The sequence below is a fragment of the Aotus nancymaae genome, unplaced genomic scaffold (genome assembly GCF_030222135.1).
Source record: "Aotus nancymaae isolate 86718 unplaced genomic scaffold, 86718_ANA_hifiasm-v0.15.2.pri h1tg000006l, whole genome shotgun sequence".
NCBI lineage: Eukaryota > Metazoa > Chordata > Mammalia > Primates > Aotidae > Aotus > Aotus nancymaae.
In genome coordinates, this window is record NW_026988417.1 from 95,341,043 (window position 1) to 95,364,765 (window position 23,723).

At 41.6% G+C, this 23,723-nt stretch overlaps 1 protein-coding gene across 1 annotated transcript in view; it reads right to left on the reverse strand.

The window, feature by feature from the left end:
* Positions 1-890: 890 nt before the first annotated feature.
* Positions 891-23,723, reverse strand: part of F11 (coagulation factor XI) — a 28,242-nt gene continuing 5,409 nt past the window's right edge. Inside the window, exons 4-16 of the mRNA XM_012452813.3 lie at positions 20,014-20,176; positions 18,618-18,724; positions 16,954-17,113; positions 15,291-15,400; positions 14,800-14,959; positions 11,460-11,569; positions 11,194-11,356; positions 10,999-11,105; positions 6,844-7,012; positions 5,267-5,442; positions 4,569-4,664; positions 3,396-3,535; positions 891-3,115 (exon numbers count right to left, since the gene is read on the reverse strand). Coding sequence (XP_012308236.2) covers positions 2,954-3,115; positions 3,396-3,535; positions 4,569-4,664; positions 5,267-5,442; positions 6,844-7,012; positions 10,999-11,105; positions 11,194-11,356; positions 11,460-11,569; positions 14,800-14,959; positions 15,291-15,400; positions 16,954-17,113; positions 18,618-18,724; positions 20,014-20,176 — 1,823 coding nt within the window. The 3' untranslated portion in view covers positions 891-2,953. The remainder of the gene's footprint in view (positions 3,116-3,395; positions 3,536-4,568; positions 4,665-5,266; positions 5,443-6,843; positions 7,013-10,998; positions 11,106-11,193; positions 11,357-11,459; positions 11,570-14,799; positions 14,960-15,290; positions 15,401-16,953; positions 17,114-18,617; positions 18,725-20,013; positions 20,177-23,723) is intronic.

A 23,723-nucleotide genomic window follows, 5' to 3' on the forward strand; every position in this document is an offset into this window, starting at 1 on the left:
TTGCTGACTCTGAGCCTGTCACTGTGGGGGGTGAAGGCAGGTGTCCACTGCCTTGGCCTGTACTGCCAGGAGCCGATTCCCAGGGCAACGAGGGTGGGATTCCATCAGAGGAATGTGTGTGAATCAGGATCCACCCTGGAACTGGAGATGAGGCCACTTGCACCCCAGATTTATGTCCATAACACACAGGGAGAAGGCTGGACAGCCGGTATGTCTGTGACACTGGGCCACTCCGAGGCTGAACAACATAAGCTCTGGAACGTTTGTTTTGTTCCTGTGGCAATAATTCTTACCATGTTTACATGAATGCAAGGCGCATACTCTATTTTTGTCTATGTGGTATCTACCAAATTAGTATTTAAGTAAAAACTGAAGTGGTGAATAATTTGGTGATCTTATATACCAAATTAACATAATGCCATTCATATTAATTTATCATAGTAAGAGAATTGCAGAATAAACTACAGTGAGATACCTTTTTTCACCTACCAGATTGTCAAAACCTCCTAAGTGTGGTACTATGGTAGCTGGAACATGGCCCTCTCTTACATTGCTAGCGGGAGAGAAAATTGCTACCAAGTTTTGAAGAGGAATTTGGCAATAGTCAACATTACAGATGCATCTGCTGTTTTCATTTTGTTTTGCCTTCAGCAATTCTACATCTGGACTTTATCCTATGTGTGAAAGAGAGAAAGACTGAAAACAACCCGAGTGTCCTTCCATGGGGACTGGTTACATGAAGTGTGGAATCCCCGCTGCAAAGACCAGGCTTCCCTCATGGACAGAGGCCTTCTGTACACATCAGAAATACCCCCAGACAGAGAAAGCTCTCTCTGTACCCATCAGAAACAACCATAGACAATCGATCAGAAATGAGCCCAGACAGAATGGAAGTGAGAAGGTGCTACGTGATGTGTAGAACGTGCACTCTTCTTGTACAGAAGAGATCTTCTCATTGTATATTTTATATCTCATAGTATTTCCATTAATGAATCATAGGCATATACTAGCTCTTCAAAAATTAAGACATTATACAAAGTAAAACACTAAAATCAAAAATATGTGTTTTTCTCAATTAATAAGCTTCCCAGGAAAGACTTTACAGAAAGATTTCTTCTTATCAAAAATTACATCCAAACCGTTTTTTGTGTCCAGCGTTGCTTCCAGTCTACTAAGGTAATAAGGTAATATTAATAAGACAGTATTGTCTTGAAGGCACTCTGATTTTCAATTCCAGTTTCGTTCGAAGCTGTCAGCATTTTGGATCTGATATGCCCCGTCACGCCCGACCGTCATTTTGCTCTTTTGGGTTTTTCATTTGTTTGTTGTTGTTTTTGTTTTCTCTTCTTCAGGACAAATTCTCTTGTATCCCAGTCTTTGAACTTGGTGAAAAATGTCCTTCTTCCTTTCTCATCTCATGGAATCTGGTGCAGCCGCTCATTTCAGCTTGAACATATAGATTTTGTGTGATGATTTTATTTTGTTGCTCATGTTAACTAGAGTGTAAGCTTCATGAAGCCAGGACATATCTGTTTGCTCTCCACGATGCTATTGCATAATTGTGCTCAATAAATATTTTTCACAGCCAGTGCAGTGGCTCACACCTGTAATCCTAGCACTTTGGGAGGCCGAGGTGGGCAGATCACAAGGTCAGGAGTTCAAGACCAGCCTGGCCAACACAGTGAAACCCTGTCTCTACTAAAAACACAAAAATTCGTCAGGCATGGTGGTGCGTGCCTGTAGTCTCAGCTACTTGGAAGGCTGAGGCAGGAGAATCGCTTGAACCTGGGAGGTGGAGGTTGCAGTGAGCTGAGATCGTGCCACTGCACTCCATCTTAAGCAACAGAGTGAGACTTCATCTCAAAAAAAAATTTTTTTTTTTTTTTTTTTTACACTGGATGAATTGTTGGCACAGGTTGAAAGCTATGTGGTGACAGTTCAAATTCTAGGTTATTGCACTAGCTCACAACAATAATCAGATAAATAGTTGCACTAAACAGAAAATCCCAGTACTTAGAATACAGGTTGCTGCTTGCTGAAGACTTGACTGTAACCATCCATTTGTTCCCAAATTGTTTTTTCTCTGTAGTATGGATGCAGTCTGTGGAGATTTTTGTCCAATAAACATATGGTCTAGCCTTTGGGAGCCCACAGTCACCGTAGCAGCTTGTCTTAGGGAGGCTTGACCATGCTTCCCCATCTGCGTCAGCCTCCCCCTCCCAAAATATTTTAAATAAATATACAATCCATCACAAATCATTTTTCAGGAAAGGGTATCTTCAGGATTGGTCCTAAGGTACCACTTCCAAGTAAATTGCTGCTCATAATCCTCTTCCATACAGAAATTCTGGTGTCTTCACATTCACTCTTGTGTCTACCCAAACTGATTTTTAAAAATACATATATTTTAAAACGGAAATGACAAGAATTCTTGACTATTCTGAAAATCTGCCATTAAATGCAATCAAATTCTTTCTTTACAGAAGACGTGTTCACACAGGCAGAGCGTAGATTCTGCAAAATCATGACGACTGTCTCTGTTCTCCTTTCGTCCCATTTTCATTTTCCATTGACCAAATCTACTTATGGTGGCTTCTTTGATCAGTTCTTCTATCTGATCCCTGCTGCCACCACTTGGCTATTTTCTGGTATATCTCCCTATATGTTAATCTTCGAAAACAGTGCCTATGGTAATTCCTGGGCTCCGTAGAAATGTGATCAAAAACAAGGAGACCGGATGCTGAAACAAGCTACAATGAGTATAGAGCGGCAGTTTTGGAAACAACAGCTTGTGACAGCTGGTTTTCTCTTGGCATTTTCCTACAAACACCAAGCCCCTTCTGGGTGTTACTGTGGAGGAAGCAGGCTGGCACAGTCTTGCTCAGTGACATCAGCACCCTCTCCCAGCAAATCCTCTGTGCTCCATGGACTCAAATGGCACCTGCGAACGCGTTCACGCTGCTTGAGTTTTCTCCAGAATCCAGTCCACGTACTCGACCACGTTGGTGTAAACGCCTGGCCGCTCCCTCTGAGCGCAGCCTTCGCCCCAGCTCGTGATGCCTACCAGGTGCCACACCTCGTCATGTTTGCAGGACAGGGGGCCGCCCGAATCTCCCTAGAACAAGGGGAGGCAAGAAAAGGCACACAGATCAACTCAGACGCTTCCCATCTTCCGTACATCGTACTCAGGCCGATTTTGCCTAAAATGTTGTCTTGGCCCTTTAATATACTGCAAAGAGCCTGGGTGCTTGCGTTCATCAGTCTCCTCGTTTTAGATTTCAGTCTAAGTCAAACGAATACACTGTGTTCCCTGCTCACTGGCAGAAGGCTGCTTTTTAAAATACATTAAGCATTTTAATTTGCAAATATTCCATTGCCTAAGAACACTCTGTTACCTTGCAAGCGTCCTTCCCTCCTTCCTGGTAGCCCGCGCAGATCATCTTGTGGGTTATTTTATGTCCTCTGTATCTCCCCTGACACTCTTCATTGGTCACTAAGGGTATCTTCGCTTTCTGGAGAGTATTTTGTATTTTGCCTGAAAAAAAATGTTTGGTTTGTTTGTGGACTAGCCATATCATAATACATATAAACATGTGTGTGTGTGTGTGTGTGTGTGTGTGTGTGTGTGTGTATTAGAGAGAGAGAGCAACAGAGTCTCACTCTGTCACCCAGGCTGGAGTGCAGTGGTGCGATCTTGGCTCACTGCAACCTCTGTCTCCCAGGTTCAAGCAATTCTCCCACCTCAGCCACTGGAGTAGCTGGGATTACAGGCACCTGCCATCATGCCTGGCTAATTTTTGTATTTCTGAAGAGACAAGGTTTCAGCATGTTAGCCAGGCTGGTCTTGAACTCCTGATGCAGGTGATCTACCTGCCTTGGCCTCCCAAAGTGCTGAGATTACAGGCATGAGCCACCATGCCCAGCCGCATATATTTAAAATAAAAATCATGGCCGGCGTGGTGGCGCAAGCCTGTAGTCACAGCTACTTGGGAGGCTGAGGCAGGAGAATTGCTTGAACCCGGGAGGTGGAGGTTGCAGTGAGCTGAGATCGTGCCACTGTACTCCAGCCTGGGTAAAAGAGTGAGACTACGTCTCAAAAAAAAAAAATCATGCCTATATAAAAATCTAGAAAGAAAAAACGTTAGGTTTATTTCACAGACCTTTTATAATTACCAGTATGAAGAAGATGTTATTCCCACTATTGCATGTACCATTTTGTTAATGTTAATTAAGTTCAAAAATTAATTATGACTCTAACTGGAATGACTTCCCAGAGAAAGTAATTGGATAGCAGGCTAGAACATTTACTGAAAAGTGCTAGGCTTCACATTAAACTTCATTAAATATAATTAGTCTTTAAAGAGGTTTAGTCATATTTAAAATTTCCAGTCAAACAGATGAGGCATCAGCCTCGCTCGGGTGACTTCTGCCTCCCCATCTCTATTAATCCTCTTCCTGCAGTTGAATAATGTGACTTGACTCGCACTGTAGCTACACGACTTGATAGGGCAGAAAAGGTTACATTCTTTATTTTTAGGATAGAGCACATATAAAAACATCATTTTTACCTCTTAATTTTTGGTACCCCCATCCAGTCACCCAGCAATCAGTGTATATTACATGTCTATCTCCTTTTGAAGGCAGGCATATGGGTCGTTGAGAATCTAAATTTAAAAAATCATGGTTTAAATATCAGAAGCCAAATATATCCTCTTTTTCAGAAGAGACTCTCTTCCTTCACTGCCCATCATTTGCATTTTGTGTATTGATTATATTCGTTTTTTTTGCCTTGTTGTTATACATTCGCCTCCCTCAGGTTCAGCGTGATATCTCACCCATGCCAGGGTGAGAGGACAAGAGACAAGCCTCACCCTCCCCAGAGACTCCTCCATCCAACTCAGTTTCTGATCCTGCACAAGTTGCTTAATTGTTCTGACCTTCATCCTTCAGCCGTAAATTATCTTTACTGAATTATCTTTAGACTACCTTATCTTCACTCTTCCGATGTATTGTGAAGTGATGTCATTCTACGCACCTGGAGAAGCCTGAGGAAAATGTATCTCTTCACACACAGTCCCCAAATAAGTTTCAATAACCAGGAAAGCGTGTCAGCCTTAACAGAATGAATGACTAGTGTCCCAGGCCTCTCCCTTTCATGGTGATAATGCATGGAGAGATTGGCAGGGTCAGGCTGTAAGTCTAGTAGTGTTAAACATTTTATCCAGTTCACCATTGGAGACAACGTTCCAAATAAAATTCTCCGTACCTGTGTAGTTCACTGTTGTTTCCAATTTCAACAAGGCAATATCATACCCACTTTCCGCCATTTTATATTGATCATGTATTATTATTTCTTGAACCCCAAAGAAAGATGTATCCTCTTTTATTTCAGATTGATTTAAAATGCCACTGTAGACGCGCAAAATCTTAGGTGACTCTACCCTAAGGAGCAAACAGCAGAGGGAAAGAAATTTCCTTTACCAAAACCAATCCCAAACATTTTTTAAGTGTGTGACTATTTAACTATTACTAGTATTTTCTAACAGTGATGGACATTCAGGTGGATAACAGGGATTTTATCCTAAGATTTTTCAGGATAAAAAAAAATTTGCCCTATAAAGAAAATACATTATACACAAAAAATGAATGAGTACTCATTCCACACTCCAACACACACACACACACACACACACACACACACACACACACACAAAACCACTGGGCTTCATCTCAACTTTGCCAGTGACTAGCTGTGACGCTGAGAAACTCACATAGCCTTTCTGGTACTCCATTCACATATGTTGTGACAGGTAAAGGGGACTCTTCACCTCACATGTGTTCTTGAGTTTAATATGCGTGTGCTGCAGATTGATTTAAAACAAAACAAAAAGAAACCCCAGTACGGAAAAACACATAAAACTGTGTCTGGAAACAACTCGGATGTTACAGAAGGAGCAAAGAAGAAGCTTGTCTGACTTCACTTCCCTGGAATATGTATCCTTCCAGCTGGAGGCTTTATGTTTGGCCAATGCTGAAAGTGACCTAAGTATGGAATCCAATTTGAGGATGTATACTGAACTCTTTGTGTATTTTATTTATTTACTTAGAGATAGGGCCTTCCTCTGTTGCTCAAGCTGGACTGCAGTGGCACTGTAGTAGCTCACTGCATCCTTGAACTCTTGGGCTCAAGCGATCCTTCTACCTCAGCCTCCTGAGCAGCTGGCGCTGCAGGTGCACACCACCATGCCCAGCTAGTTTTTGTATATTTTTTAGAGACAGGGTCTCACTATGTTGCTTGGTCTGACCTCAAACTCCTGGCATCCAGGGATCCTCCCACCTCAGCTGCCCAAAGTGCCGGGATTACAGGAATGAACCACCATGCCTGACCTCTTTCTGTATTTAAACACACACACACACACATGCACACACACATATATTAGAAATTTGATTCAGAGAATGGTAAATTCTCTGTGAGTTTAGTTCCCAGTGCACTTGAGCACAGCTGTTACTAATATTTTCTGCCAATATATATGCAGTGCACAGAGCGAGGTGCAGAAGAAGTTATGCTCTTGCAGGGAATAACATGAAGACCCCTCGTGGTGTGGATACGCTTAAATGGGAAGCGGAATCACATGCAGTGAAGCAGCCAGGTACCTGCGCCTGTTCTGATGCCGGTAGACCACGAAGGGCTCTTCCTTTCTGCCTTTTTTCCACTGAAGGAATTAATTAATTTTGCGAATAAGACAATTTAATTGGTTAAAGTGTTTATTTCCTAATATGCTAGCAATAGTTTTTATAAATATGTGAAGATGATGAACTAGTACAAACAGGCATGGTACTGACCCATAGAAACAGTGAGCAGCTGTTAATATCCACCGGTTTCCAATGATGGAGCCTCCACACAGGTGTCTCTGAGTGGGTGAGGTGACGTGCAGAGTCACCTGCCACGGCCACTCGCCACGAACAGACGCAGTTCCTCCAACGATCCTCGGCTTGATTTTGGTGGTACACTCTGCAACAGAAGCATTGCGATGAGCAGCTTCCTGCGTCTTCCTTTCCACCAGTCATTCTGCTCCTTCAGGAGCAAGAAGAAGAAAACTTTCCCTCAAGTCAATAGATTACCATGACCTTGAGTTGCAGAGACTTTATGATCAAGTTGCCAAAGCAGACCATACACATAAGAAATGGAATTGACTAAGTCATCTTGTAATCACACACCCCAAAGGATGCAGCCCTCCCTGTGTGGTCCTACAAGTCTTATCCTTTTTCAAATGATAACATGAATGGTTCTTTTAAGCCAGTGGTTGTCAAGTGCAGTCCCCAGACCAACAGTGTCACCTGGGAACTTGTTAAAAATGAACATTCTTGGTCAGGCACTGTGGCTCACACCTGTAATCCCAGCACTTTGGGAGCCTGAGGTGGGTGGATCATGAGGTCAGGAGTTCAAGACCAGCCTGGCCAAGATGGTAAAACCCTGTCTCTACTAAAAATACAAAAATTGGCTGGCCATGGTGGCAGGGACCTGTAGTCCCAGCTACTTGGGAGGCCGAGGCAGGGAATTGCTTGAACCCAGGAGGCGGAGGTTGCAGTGAGCCTAGGTCTCGTCACTGCACTCCAGCCTGGGCCACAGAGTGAGACTCCATCTAAAAAAAAAAAAAAAATGCATATTCTTCAGCCCCACCTCAGATCCAGTGAATGAGAAACTCCAGCCTGGAAGTTCAGCCATCTGTGTTTGAACCAGCCCTGCTGAAGTTTGTGAACTACCATTAGAAAGAAAAGACGAGCACCTTGCTCTCAGGTGTGGACTGGACTCAGCGTGGTCGTTTCTCCCCTGTCCCTGTGACTCTGCTGACCATGACTCCCAGTCACTCCTGCTCCATCCACATCCAAACTAAGGCTGATCTGCTGCGAATTTCCTCTGACCTTTGGCCTTGTTGACTGTTTGGGATTCTCTGGGGTCCTTGGTACTTTTCAGGGACTTTAACACAGACTCATCCGTGTGTTTCTTTTATCTTGTGGTTCCCTAGACAGGACAGTTCCCTCTATTTCTACTTACTGGGATGCCCAACAAAAGCCCACCCTTCCAGTTGGAGCCTTGGAACCCAGTCATTCACGGAACACAGATGGCATGGGAGTGGGGTGCTTGTAGATAGCAGTCTTCTAGAGCAGTGAGATTCAAACTTTCATGCACCTTTGGGTCGCCTGGGTAGCTTTTAAAATGCAGATTCTGACTCAGTAATGTTTGTGTGCATCCTGAAATTCTTTCTAACAAGCTCCCGGGTGATGCCAATGTTCTGTGCCCAGATCACACTTAGAATAACGAGGCTCGGATGCTCAGAGAGGCTCCGTGTCCTGAGCTAAGGAAGGAGTCTAAGTTAGCAGAAGAATCGCTGATGAGAAGTCGGATCCTAGAAGGCGCAATCACTAGTTTTGTGGGTGTAAAACAACCTTTCTAGGCCTTTTTTTTACTTGGTAGGAAAATGAGTGTATAATTCTGGGCCGATTTCAAATAGAAGGAGAGGATGGAAAAGGAGTTTGGAAGGAAGCAGCAGCTAACAGCAACCGAGGTGAGAACAAGCACGATGTGTCCTAGGAAGCCTGAGCAGAGGCTCTCACTTTAGAGCTGGCAGGGTGAACATTTGTTTTGGAGGGCCATTTTGACGGTCTTAACTCTATTCTGGAATTTCTGGGAAGCCTTTATAGTTTGCAAGGTGGAAAGTGTCATAAAGGTAAATTTTTGGAAAATTAATAGGTAAGTAGTAACTAAGGTACGTTAGAAATAACTCAGTAAAGACCCTATTAGGTGCAGGTGAGAGGCCTTGATGTTCATCCTATTTTGTTACTCAGTTTAAACGAAATGATGAAAATATGTGTTTAGAATCATATTTTGTGTTAAGAAGTATTTCTTTCAATGCTTCTGCTATCTATCTTCAGAAAGTTAAGTTTCATTGCAGACCAACGACAGTGCAACACACCATAAACATCTCAGGTAGACATTCCCTTTCACATCAGGGATTATTTCATCTAACACACTGCAGTAAAAACCGAGTTACCTAATTCACTCCCTTCGAAGGTGCACTGAAAGACAGATGAGTTTATTTTCCTTTATCTTACATTTTCTCCTGTAGCTATCAATCTACACCTGGTATACACCGTAACCTCTACAGGCCAGAGTCTGTAAATCCAACAGAGAAAAACGTAATGAAGAAGGAAGCGGGAAAATGCAATCTGCAATTTACGGAAGTATAAGTGCTCATCCCCATTTTTTAAACCACGTCAGTATCACTTAACAACAACATTTGTTAAGGGTTCCTTCCAATGCTTAGAAGTAGAAGGAAGACAACAGAATGATTCTGGATGCTCCTCCTTGACTTAGGGAAATTTATTGTGAGGCAAACAGAATGTAAGAGATACAACTTAATTGACGGGCTTTCTAAGGAGACTTGAGCCACCCAAAGATTTTCATCAGAGCACCTCTTAGCTCTAGGAAGGCATCGTTTGCTAGTTAGGATATTAGTGTTGGAGGCGGTTTAACATCTTTATGTTCTACAAAACAAATTCTCAGAAATTAAGGATTGATTTGCCTTTTCAGTACAGCAGATAATCTGACACAAAAGATTTGTATGTTTCTAAAACACTACAAAGCATGATTATCACTTTCATTTTATTCATAAAATCTCAGTTACATCTTATAGTGTATTGTAATATTGAACACTTAGCAGTAAACAGACTAAGAACATACAGCTTTATGTAAATCAGTGTATACTAAAGCCATCCTCCGTTACTATGGGAATTTAGGCAGGAGTGTTTGTGGTGTGTTCTTTCCTGTTGGGGATTTGTCCCTTAGGACAATTCTGTTTGCCTACAAACCATCTCTAGTGACTATGCTCAGAAATTGGCCACTGGGATGGAAACACTGCTGGTGTGATTTTTATTGTAACTTTTATGTTATTACAGGTCTTGTATAATCTAAACACCCCTATTTCCACCCTACCACACTCGTTGTTATTAGTAAAGTTTTACCTTAACCTTTGCCAGTTCATAAGTCTGCAGAATCCTGCATGGAATCTGAATAAAGACCCCTAAAAAGGAGGTGCTCCAGTGCTTCTTGAATAGATACACATTTTTAGAAGAAAATGAATAATTTGACTAACCAAGGCGCTGATTGATAGTTATAAAGGATAATGGGAAAGATTACTGGCCTTGATAATAGGAGTGTTGGCTGAGTCTGGGTCTCATTATGAAATGCCAGTTGTAGCTGGGTGCAGTGACTCAAGTCTGTAATCCCGGAACTTTGGGAGGGCAAAACAGGAGGATTGCTTGAGCCCGGAAGTTCAAGACCAGCCTGGGCAACATGGCAAGACCCCATCTCTACAAAAAATTAGCTGGGTGTTGTGGTGCACACCTGTAGTCCCAGTTACTCAGGGAGTAAGGTGGGAGGATTGCTGGAGTCCAGGAGTTCAAGGCAGAGGCTGCAGTGAACATTGATTGCATTGCTGCACTCCAGCCTGAGCAATAGAGTGAGAGTCTGAGAAAGAAAAAAGGAAGGAAGGAAGGAAGGAAAAAAGGGGGGAAGGGAGGGAGGGAGGGAAAGGGAAGAGAAGGGAAGAAGGAAGGAAAAGAGAGACAAAGAAACAAAGGAAGGAAGGAAGGAGGGAAAGAGAGAGAGAAAGAGGGAAAGGAAGGAAGGAAAAGGAAGGAAGGAAAGAAAGAGAGAAAGAAAGAAAGAGAGAGAGAGATGCATGCCAGGTGTATAAAGGTGTCAAATTGAAACTCATAATTAGTTAATACCAGGCAGTGTACAGTTTCGTCAAGCCCCAATATTTACCTTTAAAACATGGTCAGCTTGGGTGATAGGAGTGAAAATGACAGAAAACTGCAAAATTTGTTATTTCATGAATGTTCTCCCCTCTGTGGCTATACATGACAGCCTTGGTTGTGATATATTCAGTATGGAGTAATTCCTTCAGCTATATTTTTTTCAAGTGACATACTCACCATTATCCATTTTACACAACCTTAATGTGTAGCCAGAGATACCTCCTCTCCCGTGCAGTATTTTAGTCGGAGATCCATCTGAAGAAAGCTTTAAGTAACATTTGCCCCTACAGTTGGAAACAAAACGGTATAAACATAAGGCATCTCACAGGCAGATGGGAGAAGGGGATCCGTAAAACCCTTCACACGGCTTACGTCCCTTCGTTGCAAGATGCTTGAGCTGGGGTGTAGGTAAAAAACTGGCAGCGGACGGCATCGGTGCACAGTTTCTGGCAGGCCTCGTGACCTTTCACAGCGACAATATCCAGTTCCTCTCCCAAGAAGTCAGTGTCATGGTAAAATGAAGAATGGCAGAACACTAGACAGCAGACCACATGTCAGAGCGAGACACACCCTCAGCATTCATCAGCCTCCTCAGGGCTGGTCACTCTCAGCCAGAACGCAGAACGCTCACTGTTTACCTGGGATGCTGTGCCGGCAGGTCTGTAGACTGAAACCGGAAAGAGCTTTGTTCTTTTTAATGCGTGTACTGGGTAATCCACTCTCAGATGTTTTAAGGAGACAAAGATTTCTAAGGAAAACAAAAGGGGAATAGAAATATATCATTTCAAACACATAAAAACATTTTTACAGCACATAGAGAAGGTAAAGTCGGTTCATGCTGGCACTGAAAGTACTCTTCATAAACCACGGAGTCACACTCATAAACCGCGGAGTCACACTCACAAACCACGGAATCACACTCCATGACCCTTAGGTTGCAGAAAAATTTTCTAACTAGATCACCTGGCTTGTAAAAACTTTTCTGAGCTTGCTCTATTGTCAGCCTTCCTAGTATCTTCCCTTTTCATTTCCTTCCTTTCAACACTCCCAGCCTATCTTAAAGATTCAAGAGTCTTCATGCTGCCTAGAAATCTCCTATCCAGGGCCGCAACTCCACACCCTGGGAGCATCTTCCTGGAAAAGACTGACTTTTCCTAAGTAGACAAGATCATGGCCTGGAGCAAGGCTGCCCATAGAACTTCCTGCGGTGATGGAAATATTCTGTGTCTCTGCCATCCAGTACAGTAACCACCAACCGCATGTGGCTACGGGGCACTTGAAATGTGGCTAATACAGCTGGGGAGGTGAATTGTTAGTTTTATTTAATTTTAATCAATTGCCATTTAAATTGTCAAGTTTTGGCTTATAGAAGCCATGTTTTATCACATTCTGTATTAAAGATCAAATGTGTTATTCCTATTATAGGAATTGCTCAGTAAGGGAATAAGACAAAGAAAAGAGCAGGGACTAACACAAGATTACAAGTGACAATGGTATCTTTCTTATTTCTGAACTTTATAATGCCCCAAGGCTCAATCTTTGGACCTACTTTCTTCTCTGTCTGCATTCAATCCTTTGATAATTTCACTAGATTTTCAAAAAGTAGGCCGGGCACGGTAGCTCACACGTGTAATCCCAGCACTTTGGGAGGCAGAGGAGGGCAGATCATGAGGTCAGGAGATTGAGACCATCCTGGCTAACACGGTGAAACCCAGTCTCTACTAAAAATACAAAAATTAGCTGGGCTTAGTGGCATGTGCCTGTAGTCCCAGAGGCAGGAGAATCGCTTGAACCTGGGAGGCAGAGGTTGTAGTGAGCTGAGATCATGCACTGCACTTCAGCCTGGGTGACAGAGCAAGACTCCGTCTCAAAAAAAAAAAAAAAAAAAAGTATCAGCTGTATATTGGCAACACCTAAACGCACACCCACAGCATAAAACTCTCTCCTGAATTTGACTTCTATTTCCAGTAGTCGATTCAACCTTTTCCCCTAGATGTCTCATGGCCGTTGCTTCTCCTAGGCTCTGATTCTTATTAAAGCTTCTACAGCTCTGTCATCAGCATTTCCGTCTTTCCAGTTCTTTGGACCAAGAGTCGTGGTGCTATCACTGACTCCTTCACAATCCACGGTCCAATCCATCAGCAAATCTTATTGGCTCTCTGTTGATAATACACATCAATCTGATCACTTCTCTCTCATCTCCACTCTGGTCCAAGTAAGCAAGGTTTTTTATCTATTTAGTTCACTAAATGGTATAACCAGTGTTCAGAACAATGCCTGATATATAATAGGCACCAAATAAATTCTACTAAATGTGTTTAGTAAATGCAGGTAGCAGATTCATTTTGACGTGACAGACCTGGCACTTCTGAAATAGCCTCACTCAGTGGAAAGTGAGGCTCGTGTGATGGGCAAGGCACAGAAGGTCCCCCATTGGCAGAATTTTCTGGAGGACACCTGTTCATCAACAGGAGGCCAATCAAGCAAGTGCCGAGGGCTCCGAGAGTTCCAATTCAGATGAATTTTATGGATTTTTGTTTGTTTGTGTGTTTGTTTAAGTGAATGTTGTCAATGAGGAACAGCAAGCTGTGCATGGTGGATCAGGCTTATAATCCCAGCACTGCGGGAGGCCAGGGTAAGTGGATTGCTTGAGTCCAGGAGTTCTAGACCAGCCTGGACAACATGGCGAAACCCTGTCTCTACAAAAATACAAACATTAGCTGGGCGTGGTGGCACACACCTGTGGTCACAGCAACTTGGGAGAATGAGACGGGTGGATTGCTTGAGCCCAGGAAGTGGAGGCTGCAGTGAGCCAAGATTGCACCCAGTGCACCCAAGCCTGAGTGACAGAGCAAGACCCTGTCTCAAAGAAAAAAAAACAGAGGGACACCAACCTTAGCTAGTGTCCTTTTGATGATCAAAGAAATTGTCCATGCTGTTTCCGATGTCCTGTGTCAATTTCCATTGGTAAGGAAACAGGGACTCAATTCTCAAATCCCCCTCCGCCATCACCCCAACCCACTTGGTGGAGACATTCATTTCCACCTCTTTTTCACCACTTTGGGTTTGACATTTTACTGACATTTTCAGCTCTTTCTGCTCCTGATTCAATTAAACAAAGGATGGGACTGCGTTGCCTAATAGTGGTCATGAGATGGAAATTGAATCTCTTCATTCCATTTAGAACTAGGCAACTCTCCCTTTGCCAAAGGTGGAGACTTCCAGCAATCTCACTACTGGGTGTATATCCAAAGGAAAAGAAAGAAAAAAAAAGCATTATATCAAAAAGATACCTACACTCACATGTTACTGCAGCACTATTTACAGTAGCAAAGACATGGAATCAACCTAAAAGTCTATCAACAAATGAACAGATGAAGAAAATGCGGTGTGTATAATATACTATAGAATGTTATTCAGTCATAAAAATAATAAAACCATGTCTTCTGCAGCCACACGGAGAGAAATGGAGGCCATTATCTCAAGTGAAGCAACTCGGAAACAGAAAGTCGAATACTGCGTGTTCTCACTTGTTAAGTGGGAGCTAAATAAAGTATACCCAGGCACAGAAAGAGTGGAATGAAAGATATTGGAGACTCAGAATTGGGAGGAGAGAGGAGGGTGAGGCATGAGAAATGACCTAATAATAGGTACAATGTGTGCTATTTGGCTACACTGAAAGTCCAGACTTTCCTCTACACCGTATATCCATGTAACAAAACTGTACCTGTGCCTAAAATTTATTTAGGTAAAATAATATTTATTTTTAAATTTATTTTAAAAAATGAGCCCTCGGTAATGCTGGATTTGTGGTAAGTAAGTAGGGAATAGAAAGGGAGAGAAACTAGAAATTCTTTACATCTTTTATCCTATAATGACATTTAGAGTAAATTTTTAGTAATTTGGAATTTTTAATGATGAATTTTCATCAGCTATTTTTAAAAGATAACAAATTATCCTTACTTGTTAATTCCTTACCTTTGAGATTCTCTGGGCCATTCCTGGGAAAAGAAGGTAAAAAACAAGCAACCGGGATGATGAGTGCAGATTCGGCGACAGACAAAGGCATCTGGAGTCATGACGCTAGCAATGTTGCTGTCTGCAAACGCTGTATCAGGGAAAATGTCCCGAATACAAGCTGCACGAGAGAAGAACTATGTTAGGAAATCCGTTCGCCAGCTGTCAGGAAAATTCCAGTCACAGTATTTGCATATTCCATATTTAAAAATTTAAACGTATCCCAAGATCTTTTAATTGTTTTACTTAGAAGAAAATGACACGATTATTTTAAACTTGAAATTTAAATATAGGATCTAACTGTATAGGACAAGATGATCTCTCACGTGAAGGTAAAGATCTTTGGGTCCGTTTCATCAGTGAGCATAAGCTGGTATCCTGAGTTAGGTCTATTGTACCGATCATCAACATGTTTCGTGGTTAAACTACGTCATCAAGAAGTCAATAGTTACCCAGATTAGAAAGGGCACAGGATTTCAGTGAAAATCCAGACACCACTCTGTGGAGCTTCGTTATTCTGGTTGGTGTCCCTGTTTGGGTGTGCTTCAGTAGACACATGTTACTGAATAAAAAGAAAAAGGGAAAGAGTCTTATTTGTCCAACTGCAAGGAGGAAAAAACATGAGATGGTAAGAAATTCCGCTTTGGAGATAGGACCTGGAAGACCCCGAAGCCTCCATCTGGGAGGGCGTGACGGACTGGGCATGGCCCCAGTAGTGCTGCTAAGCACCTGTGAACTGCGGAACTTTACTTCTTCCTTGGTACAGTGACAGCTTGAGAGAGCGACCGCATGAAGAAAAAGAGTGCGTGAATGGATGACTTCTCAAACCTTCTCACTTCTAATGATTTCACTTTTTTAAAAATCTTGCTTTGGTTTGCAGTTCACATTGTGTTAAGTCTTAGACATAAAAGCTGTCGTCTGAGCTGAGCTAAAAAGTCAAATGGCCTGCAAGTCAAATGGCTAATTAGGGGGTTTGGAGTGTGTGTGTGTGTGTATGTGTGTGTGTGTATGTGTGTGTGAACCACTGTTGTTTTGTTTGTTTGAGATGAATTCTCACTCTGTCATCAGGCTGGAGTGCAGTGGCGCAATCTTGGCTCACTGAAACCTCGGCCTCCTGGATTTAAGCGATTCTCCTGCCTCAGCCTCCTGAGCAGCTTGAATTACAGGTGTGTGGCATCACGCCTGGCTAATTTTTGTATTTTTAGTAGAGATGGGGTTTCACCGTGTTGGCCAGGCTGGTCTTGAACTCCTGACCTCAAATAATCCACCCGCCTCCACCTCTCAAAGTCCCAGGCCTGGGATTACAGGCCTGATTATAATTTCTGAAATAGCTGGTTGATGCTTTGTCTGCTTTCTGTGTATTCCTCTTTGTGAATGTGGAGAACAGAATGTTAAAATCCAATGTTGAAACACAAATATTAGAAATTTGAATGATTTTCACTTTTCTGTTGATTCCAGATAAATGCAGTTTACTATGAAAATCTAAACCATCTCAAATATTTCTGAATATACAAATTAATAATATATTTCCCTAGAAATTTTTAAAGATGAGAACACAGATTTGGTCATTAGATAAAAGATCATTTTTAAATTCTTACATAATAGATTTGTCCTTGAAATATTTCAAAATCTTGTATGAAACAGGATAAAACTTTTTACATGAGTATTTTGTCTTAGGTAAGGAATTGTTATTTAGCAAGAGAGACAGAGAGAAAGAGAGAGAGAGAGAGAGAGAGAGAGAGAGGAGTAGGTTTTTATTTTTATTCTCTTAGATTGTAACATTTTTTAGACTGGGAAGGGCGCGGCCAATCAGACCAATTGTAGCGTTTTAAAATTGCCAGTTTAATAGTGTAGCACTTTTGAAATTAGCTAGGATATGGTTTAGGTGTATATATTTTTCTGAAAGTGTTATTAAAAGGTAGACTTCTTATCATAAATGAAATGCATCCAAATTAGGCTTTAAGTGTATTTTTCATGAAGAAACCTAAGAGTACTTTTGTAGAAATGTCTTTAGGGGTTTAAAATAAATTCTGGCACCAAGTCGATGAAAACATTTTTTTAGTACATCACCATTCTGGTTTCACTGGCTACTCTGATGTCCTGGGGCTCACTCACCGATGCTGCAGGCTGGGAAACCGCCTTGTGGCATACGTGAAAAAGTGGCAGTGGATGTCATCCGTGCATCTTTCTTGGCATTCTTGAACACTCCTGGCAACTGAGCTCTTATAGTTCACACCCTTTATGTCCAGGTCCACATAAATGTCTTTGTTGCAAGCTGGAAATAAAAGCAGAAAACATGAGTCCCTTCCAGATTCCAGGGGCAATGACCTAAGCAACTGTCTCTCCTGACTCACTTTTTTTTTTTTGAGATGGGGTCTTGCTCTGTTGCCCAAGCTGGAGTTCAGTGGCGTGATCTCAGCTCACTACAACCTCTGCCTCCTGGGTTCAAGTGATTCTTCTGACTCAGCCTCCTGAGTAGCTGGGAATCCAGGCATGCGCCACCATGCCCAGCTAATTTTTGTATTTTTAGTAGAGACAGGGTTTCACCGTGTTGGCCAGGATGGTCTCGATCTCCCAACCTCATGATCCACCTGCCTCGGCCTCCCAAAGTATTGGGATTACAGGTGTGAGCCACCATGCCCAGCCCTGACTCACTCTTTTAACTTTTCCACTCACCTTTCCTCAGAAGTCTTTTCCTATATTAATCTGCAAAATTCTTGTTCTTGAATGGAAGCAGTAAAAGAATGCCAGTATCCTTCTTATATTGTAACAATTTTAGATTTGTAAATTCACATGTTGATTTTCTGACCTAGCCTCTATTCTCCCTAATTGCACTGATCATTTCACGAATTAATTGATTCACGTATCTATTCACTATTAAGACAACTGTCACTTTAACCTTTATATCTGCTCCTTTTGATTTGGATTAATATGTTTAATAAGGAATTCCTCCTGGGCACCACGTGATCCTGGCACTTTGGAAGGCCAGGGCGGGCAGATCACTGGAGGCCAGGAGTTTGACACCAGCCTGGGCAATACAGTGAGATCCTGTCTCTAGGAAAAACTAACAAATTAGCTGGGAATGGTGGTGCATGCCTTTGGTCCCAGCTACTCTAGAAGCTAAGGCGAGAGGATCACTTGAACCCCAGTGGTCAAGGCTGCAGTGAGCTGTGATTGCACCACTGCACTCCAGAGTGAGACCCAGTCTCAGAAAAGGGACTTCCATTTAAGATTTTTAGTCTGGGAAGTAGAAAAAATATAAATGAATGATGAAAAGTAAGGTAGTAAGACATGTCTTTTTTTCTTTGAGACAGAGTATCACTCTCGGTGATCTTGGATCACTGTGACCTCCTCCCAGGTTCAAGCCATCATCCCGCCTTGGCTTCTGGGGTAGTTGGTGCCAGAGGCATGAACCACCATTCCTAGCTAATTTGTTAATTTTTCCTAGAGATGGGGTTTCACCATGTTGGTCAGGCTGGTCTTGAACTCCTGACCTCGCAACCTGCCTGCCTCGGCCTCCCAAAGTGCTGGGATTACAAGCATGAGCCACTGCGCCCAGCCTGTAAGATATGTGTTTCTATGATGTAAAGAAATGTTTATAGTGTGTTGGATGCGCAGGCACACATGTATGCTAGTTCATACTCTACATTGAAAGAACTTCATTAAGGGGGTTTATTTCCACAGAGCAGTGTTTTATTTCATAGTCACAAAGCCATATCTGATGTGACTATATGTATACGTCACACCTAGTGTTTGTTAATTCTAATGACATATCTTACCGCTTATTTGGTGTGGGCATTGCTTGAAAGAATACCCAGAAATTGCTCCTGTCCTGTTCACTCTTGGCAGTGTTTCTGTAACACTGTCTTTCAGGACACAAGTAAACCTGTTTTTTAAAAAATATGTATTACTGAATAGGAATTTATGTTTTAAAATAATGGATCTTAAAAGTCAGCACACAGAAAGACAAAGAGAGTAAAACAAGCTACCTTATCTCACGCCAAAACAAGTATTTTCTCAGCAAGATTATGAGTTTGTTTTTTCACTCCAGCATCCCTGCACTTAAGAGACTACGTGTAAATACTCCTTCCTCATAGGAGCCAACAGTAACGGGGAAACTATGGGCTGTTGGTAAAATGCAACCAAAACTCTGTGTGTTTCTGTACAGCCCGTTAGCGATATAAAACAATTTTTATGTTTTCAAATGGTTACATTTGAAGTGGTGACATGTATACATAAGTACTCATATAATGTCCTTGGCTTCACTATGGGTTTTGTCCACAAAGCCTAACATACTTACTCTGCTTTATTAAGAAGATATTTGCTGATCCCTGTTCTACATTCTGGAACAGTAAATTTTATAAGTTCAAGGTGCTATATAAATGCCCGTGAATGTAGCAATAATACACAAAGATGTGGAAAACTTAATTCTACAGAAAGGCTTATTAGTAAATGTTCAAGCTCAGCATGGGAACACAAGGGGTTGGCGGGATGTTTAAAATGTTTTAAATCTAACAAACGACCCAGTGCAGTGTGTGAAACTTGGTAAGATTCTGGTTAATTACCATATGTTACATTTGAGGGAAAACTGAAATAGTATAAAGGAATTCTTGTTACATTACGTATGTCTTTTATGCAGGATAACGCATGCTGAAGTATTCAGGGGTGAAGTGTCATGATGTTTTAGAATTAAGCATGTGTACAAATATAGATAAGAAAGGCAAAAATTGCAGTCATGGTAGCGGCAAGGGATCGTTGTACTGTACTACTTTTAAAAATATCCTTTAAAATAAAATATTTAATTTTAATAATAATTTTTAATATTTAATTTTTTCTAATAAAATAGAAGTTCAAGTTTAAATCAAAAATTAATAATCGATAGAAAAGCAAAGTGTGAAACATTTAAGAAGCATAAAAATGGAGACAAAAAGAGGAAACATACCACTAATATTGAGACCGTAAGAGAGGCTGGAAAGTCTACACCTGGAGGCATATTTATTCTTTTCTAAATTGCCTAAACACCATCGCTTCTTTCTGTAATAATATTTCAACTGAAAGACAATTTATCTTCCAGTTGTTAATGTTAAATCGTATAAAATGATAGATGGAAATGTGTTATGAATAGCAATCTCCCTGTAAAATCTGTCTCCTCAATGTAGAAACATCAGCATTTACCATTGTGTAGGATCCTCAGACGGTGATTCGGCCATGAAGGTGAAGAGTAAGCATCTTGGGTGGTAAGTGCAGATTACCTGGCAGTACTTGGCGCTTGGTGTGAAAACTGTAGCAATGTCCCCGCCTTCAAAGTAGGTGTCCTTAAACAATTTAGTCACACATTCTGTGATGCAATAGATAGCACATGTTATTTTGGATTTTAGTGGGCATATATCTAATTAGGTAATAATCTCATAAAGGCAAGAGACGTAGTTTATTGAATGAATGGCCTCAGATGGAAATGAAAATCACAAAATGGTACATTGGCTCCCATGGGATTGTGCCCATGCTTGTCTTGGAGACAAGAGTGCTTTGAGGGTAACTGAATAATTTCAAGGATCTTTACTGGCAAAACTGCTGCTTTTCAGAATCTCATCCAGGTTTGGAATGAGCCTTCTGCTTTTTCCTGTCCTAAATGAGTCTCTTTGTCCAAACCCTGTACTATTTGAAACAAAGGCTCCAGAGTGATCACTTTCTGATAGCATCTGATGGCCTGGGGTGTGGTAACATCCTCATCCCATTGAGAATAATTTGGAAACCCCACCTTTTGGGGCAAAGCAATCTTACTACATTAAAATATTACTTTTAAGAAGAATAAAGAAGAATGTTACTTGGTGAATCAAATAGATTTTCTATATTTAATGATGCAAACTGGTCGTGGTGGCTCATGCTTGTAATCTCAGCACTTTGGGAGGCTGAGGCAGGCAGATCGCTTGAGCTCAGGAGTTCAAGACCAGCCTGGGCAACATGGCAAGACCCTGTCTCTACAAAATAAAAAAATAGCTGGGCATGGCTATGTCCACCTGTAATCCCAGCTACTTGGAAGGCTGAGGTGGGAGGATCTCCTGAGCCTGGGAGTTTGAGGCTGCAGTGAGAGGTGATTGCACTACTGCACTCCAGCCTGGGCGACAGAGCAAGATCCAGTTTCTCTCTCTCTCTCTCTCTCGCTCTCTCTGTGTGTGTGTGTGTGTGTGTGTGTGTGTGTGCACCATGCGCTAATTTTCTTGGAATATATCCCCCTTCTAATTGGATCATTTAATTTTACAAGACAATTTGATTTTCAATATGCCACTAGGTGGGGGGATGGGAGTGGGGTGGAAGTTGAAAGGTCACCTGTTGGAGGCAGTGTTCACTACCTGGGTGATGGGCACACTGAAAGCCAACACTTCACCACTGCATAATGTATGTACATAAGAAATCTGCACTCACACCCCTAAACATATAAACGTTTAAACATTTTCAGAAAATCCACATGCAGCTTCCAGTGTCAGTAAAAAACTAGTTTTTTTCTTTTTTTTTTTCAGTACTTTTTTTTTTTATTGCATTTTAGGTTTTGGGGTACGTGTGAAGAACATGCAAGATTGTTGCATGGGTGCATACGTGGCAGTGTGATTTGCTGCCTTCCTCCCCATTGCCTATATCTGGCATTTCTCCCCATGCTATCTCTCCCCAACTCCCCACACCCCACTGTCCCTCCCCTGTTTCCCCAACAGACCCCAGTGTGTAGTGCTCCCCTCCCTGTGTCCATGTGTTCTCATTGTTCAACACCCGCCTATGAGTGAGAACATGCGGTGTTTGATTTTGTGTTCTTGTGTCAGTTTGCTGAGAATGATGGTTTCCAGGTTCATCCATGTCCCTACAAAGGATGCAAACTCATCGTTTTTGATGGCTGCATAATATTCCATGGTGTATATGTGCCACATTTTCCCTGTCCAGTCTATCATTGATGGGCATTTGGGTTGGTTCCAAGTCTTTGCTATTGTAAACTGTGCTGCAATGAACATTCGTGTGCATGTGTCCTTATAGCAGAACGATTTATAATCCTTTGGATATATATCCAGTAATGGGATTGCTGGGTCAAATGGAATTTCTATTTCTAGGTCCTTGAGGAATCGCCACACTGTCTTCCACAATGGTTGAACTAATTTACACTCCCACCAACAGTGTAAAAGTACTCCTATTTCTCCACATCCTCTCCAGAATCTGTTGTCTCCAGATTTTTTAATGATTGCCATTCTAACTGGCATGAGATGGTATCTCAATGTGGTTTTGATTTGCATTTCTCTAATGACCAGTGATGATGAGCATTTTTTCATATGTTTGATGGCCTCATGTATGTCTTCTTTTGTAAAGTATCTGTTCATATCCTTCGCCCACTTTTGAATGGGCTTGTTTGTTTTTTTCTTGTAAATCTGTTTTAGTTTGTTGTAAATTCTGGATATCAGCCCTTTGTCAGATGGGTAAGCTGCAAAAATATTTTCCCATTCTGTTGGTTGCTGATTCACTCTAATGACTATTTCTTTTGCCATGCAGAAGCTGTGGAGTTTGATTAGGTCCCATTTGTCTATTTTGGCTTTTGTTGCCAATGCTTTTGGTGTTTTGGTCATGAAGTCCTTGCCTATGCCTATGTCCTGAATGGTTTTGCCTAGGTTTTCTTCTAGGGTTTTTATTGTGTGAGGTTTTATGTTTAAGCCTTTAATCCATCTGGAGTTAATTTTAGTGTAAGGTGTCAGGAAGGGGTCCAGTTTCTGCTTTCTGCATATGGGTTGCCAGTTTTCCCAAGACCACTTATTAAACAGGGAATCCTTTCCCCATTGCTTGTTTTTGTCATGTTTGTCAAAGATCGGATGGTTGTAGATGTGTTGTGTTGCCTCTGAGGCCTCTGTTCTGTTTCATCGGTCTATATCTCTGTTTTGGTACCAGTACCATGCTGTTTTGATTACTGTAGCCTTGTAATATAGTTTGATGTCCGGTAGTGTGATGCCTCCAGCTTTGTTCTTTTTGCTTAGAATTGACTTGGCTATGCAGGCTCTCTTTTGGTTCCATATGAAGTTTAAGGTGGTTTTTTCCAGTTCTGTGAAGAAGGTCATTGGTAGCTTGATGGGGATAACATTGAATCTGTAAATTACTTTGGGCAGTATGGTCATTTTCATGATATTGATTCTTCCTAACCATGAACATGGAATGTTTCTCCATCTGTTTGTGTCCTCTCTTGTTTCGTTGAGCAGTGGTTTGTAGTTCTCCTTGAAGAGATCCTTTACGTTCCTTGTTAGTTGTATTCCTAGGTATTTTATTCTCTTTTTAGCAATTGGGAATGGCAGTTCGTTCTTGATTTGGCTCTCTTTAAGTCTGTTATTGGTGTATAGGAATGCTTGCGATTTTTGCACATTGATTTTGTATCCTGAGACTTTGCTGAAGTTGCTTATCAGTTTCAGGAGATTTTGGGCTGAGACGATGGGGTCTTCTAGATATACAATCATGTCATCTGCAAATAGAGACAATTTGAATTCCTTCTTTCCTATTTGAATACCCTTTATTTCTTTTTCTTGCCTGATTGCTCTGGCTAGAACTTCCAATACTATATTGAATAGGAGTGGTGAAAGAGGGCATCCTTGTCTAGTGCCAGATTTCAAAGAGAATGCTTCCAGTTTTTGCCCATTCAGTATGATATTGGCTGTTGGTTTGTCGTAAATAGCTTTTATTGTTTTGAGATACATTCCGTCGATACCTAGTTTATTGAGGGTTTTTAGCATAAAGGGCTGTTGAATTTTGTTGAGGGACTTCTCTGCATCAATTGAGATAATCATGTGGTTTTTGTCTTTGGTTCTGTTTATGTGGTGAATTATGTTTATAGACTTGCGTATGTTGAACCAGCCTTGCATCCCTGGGAT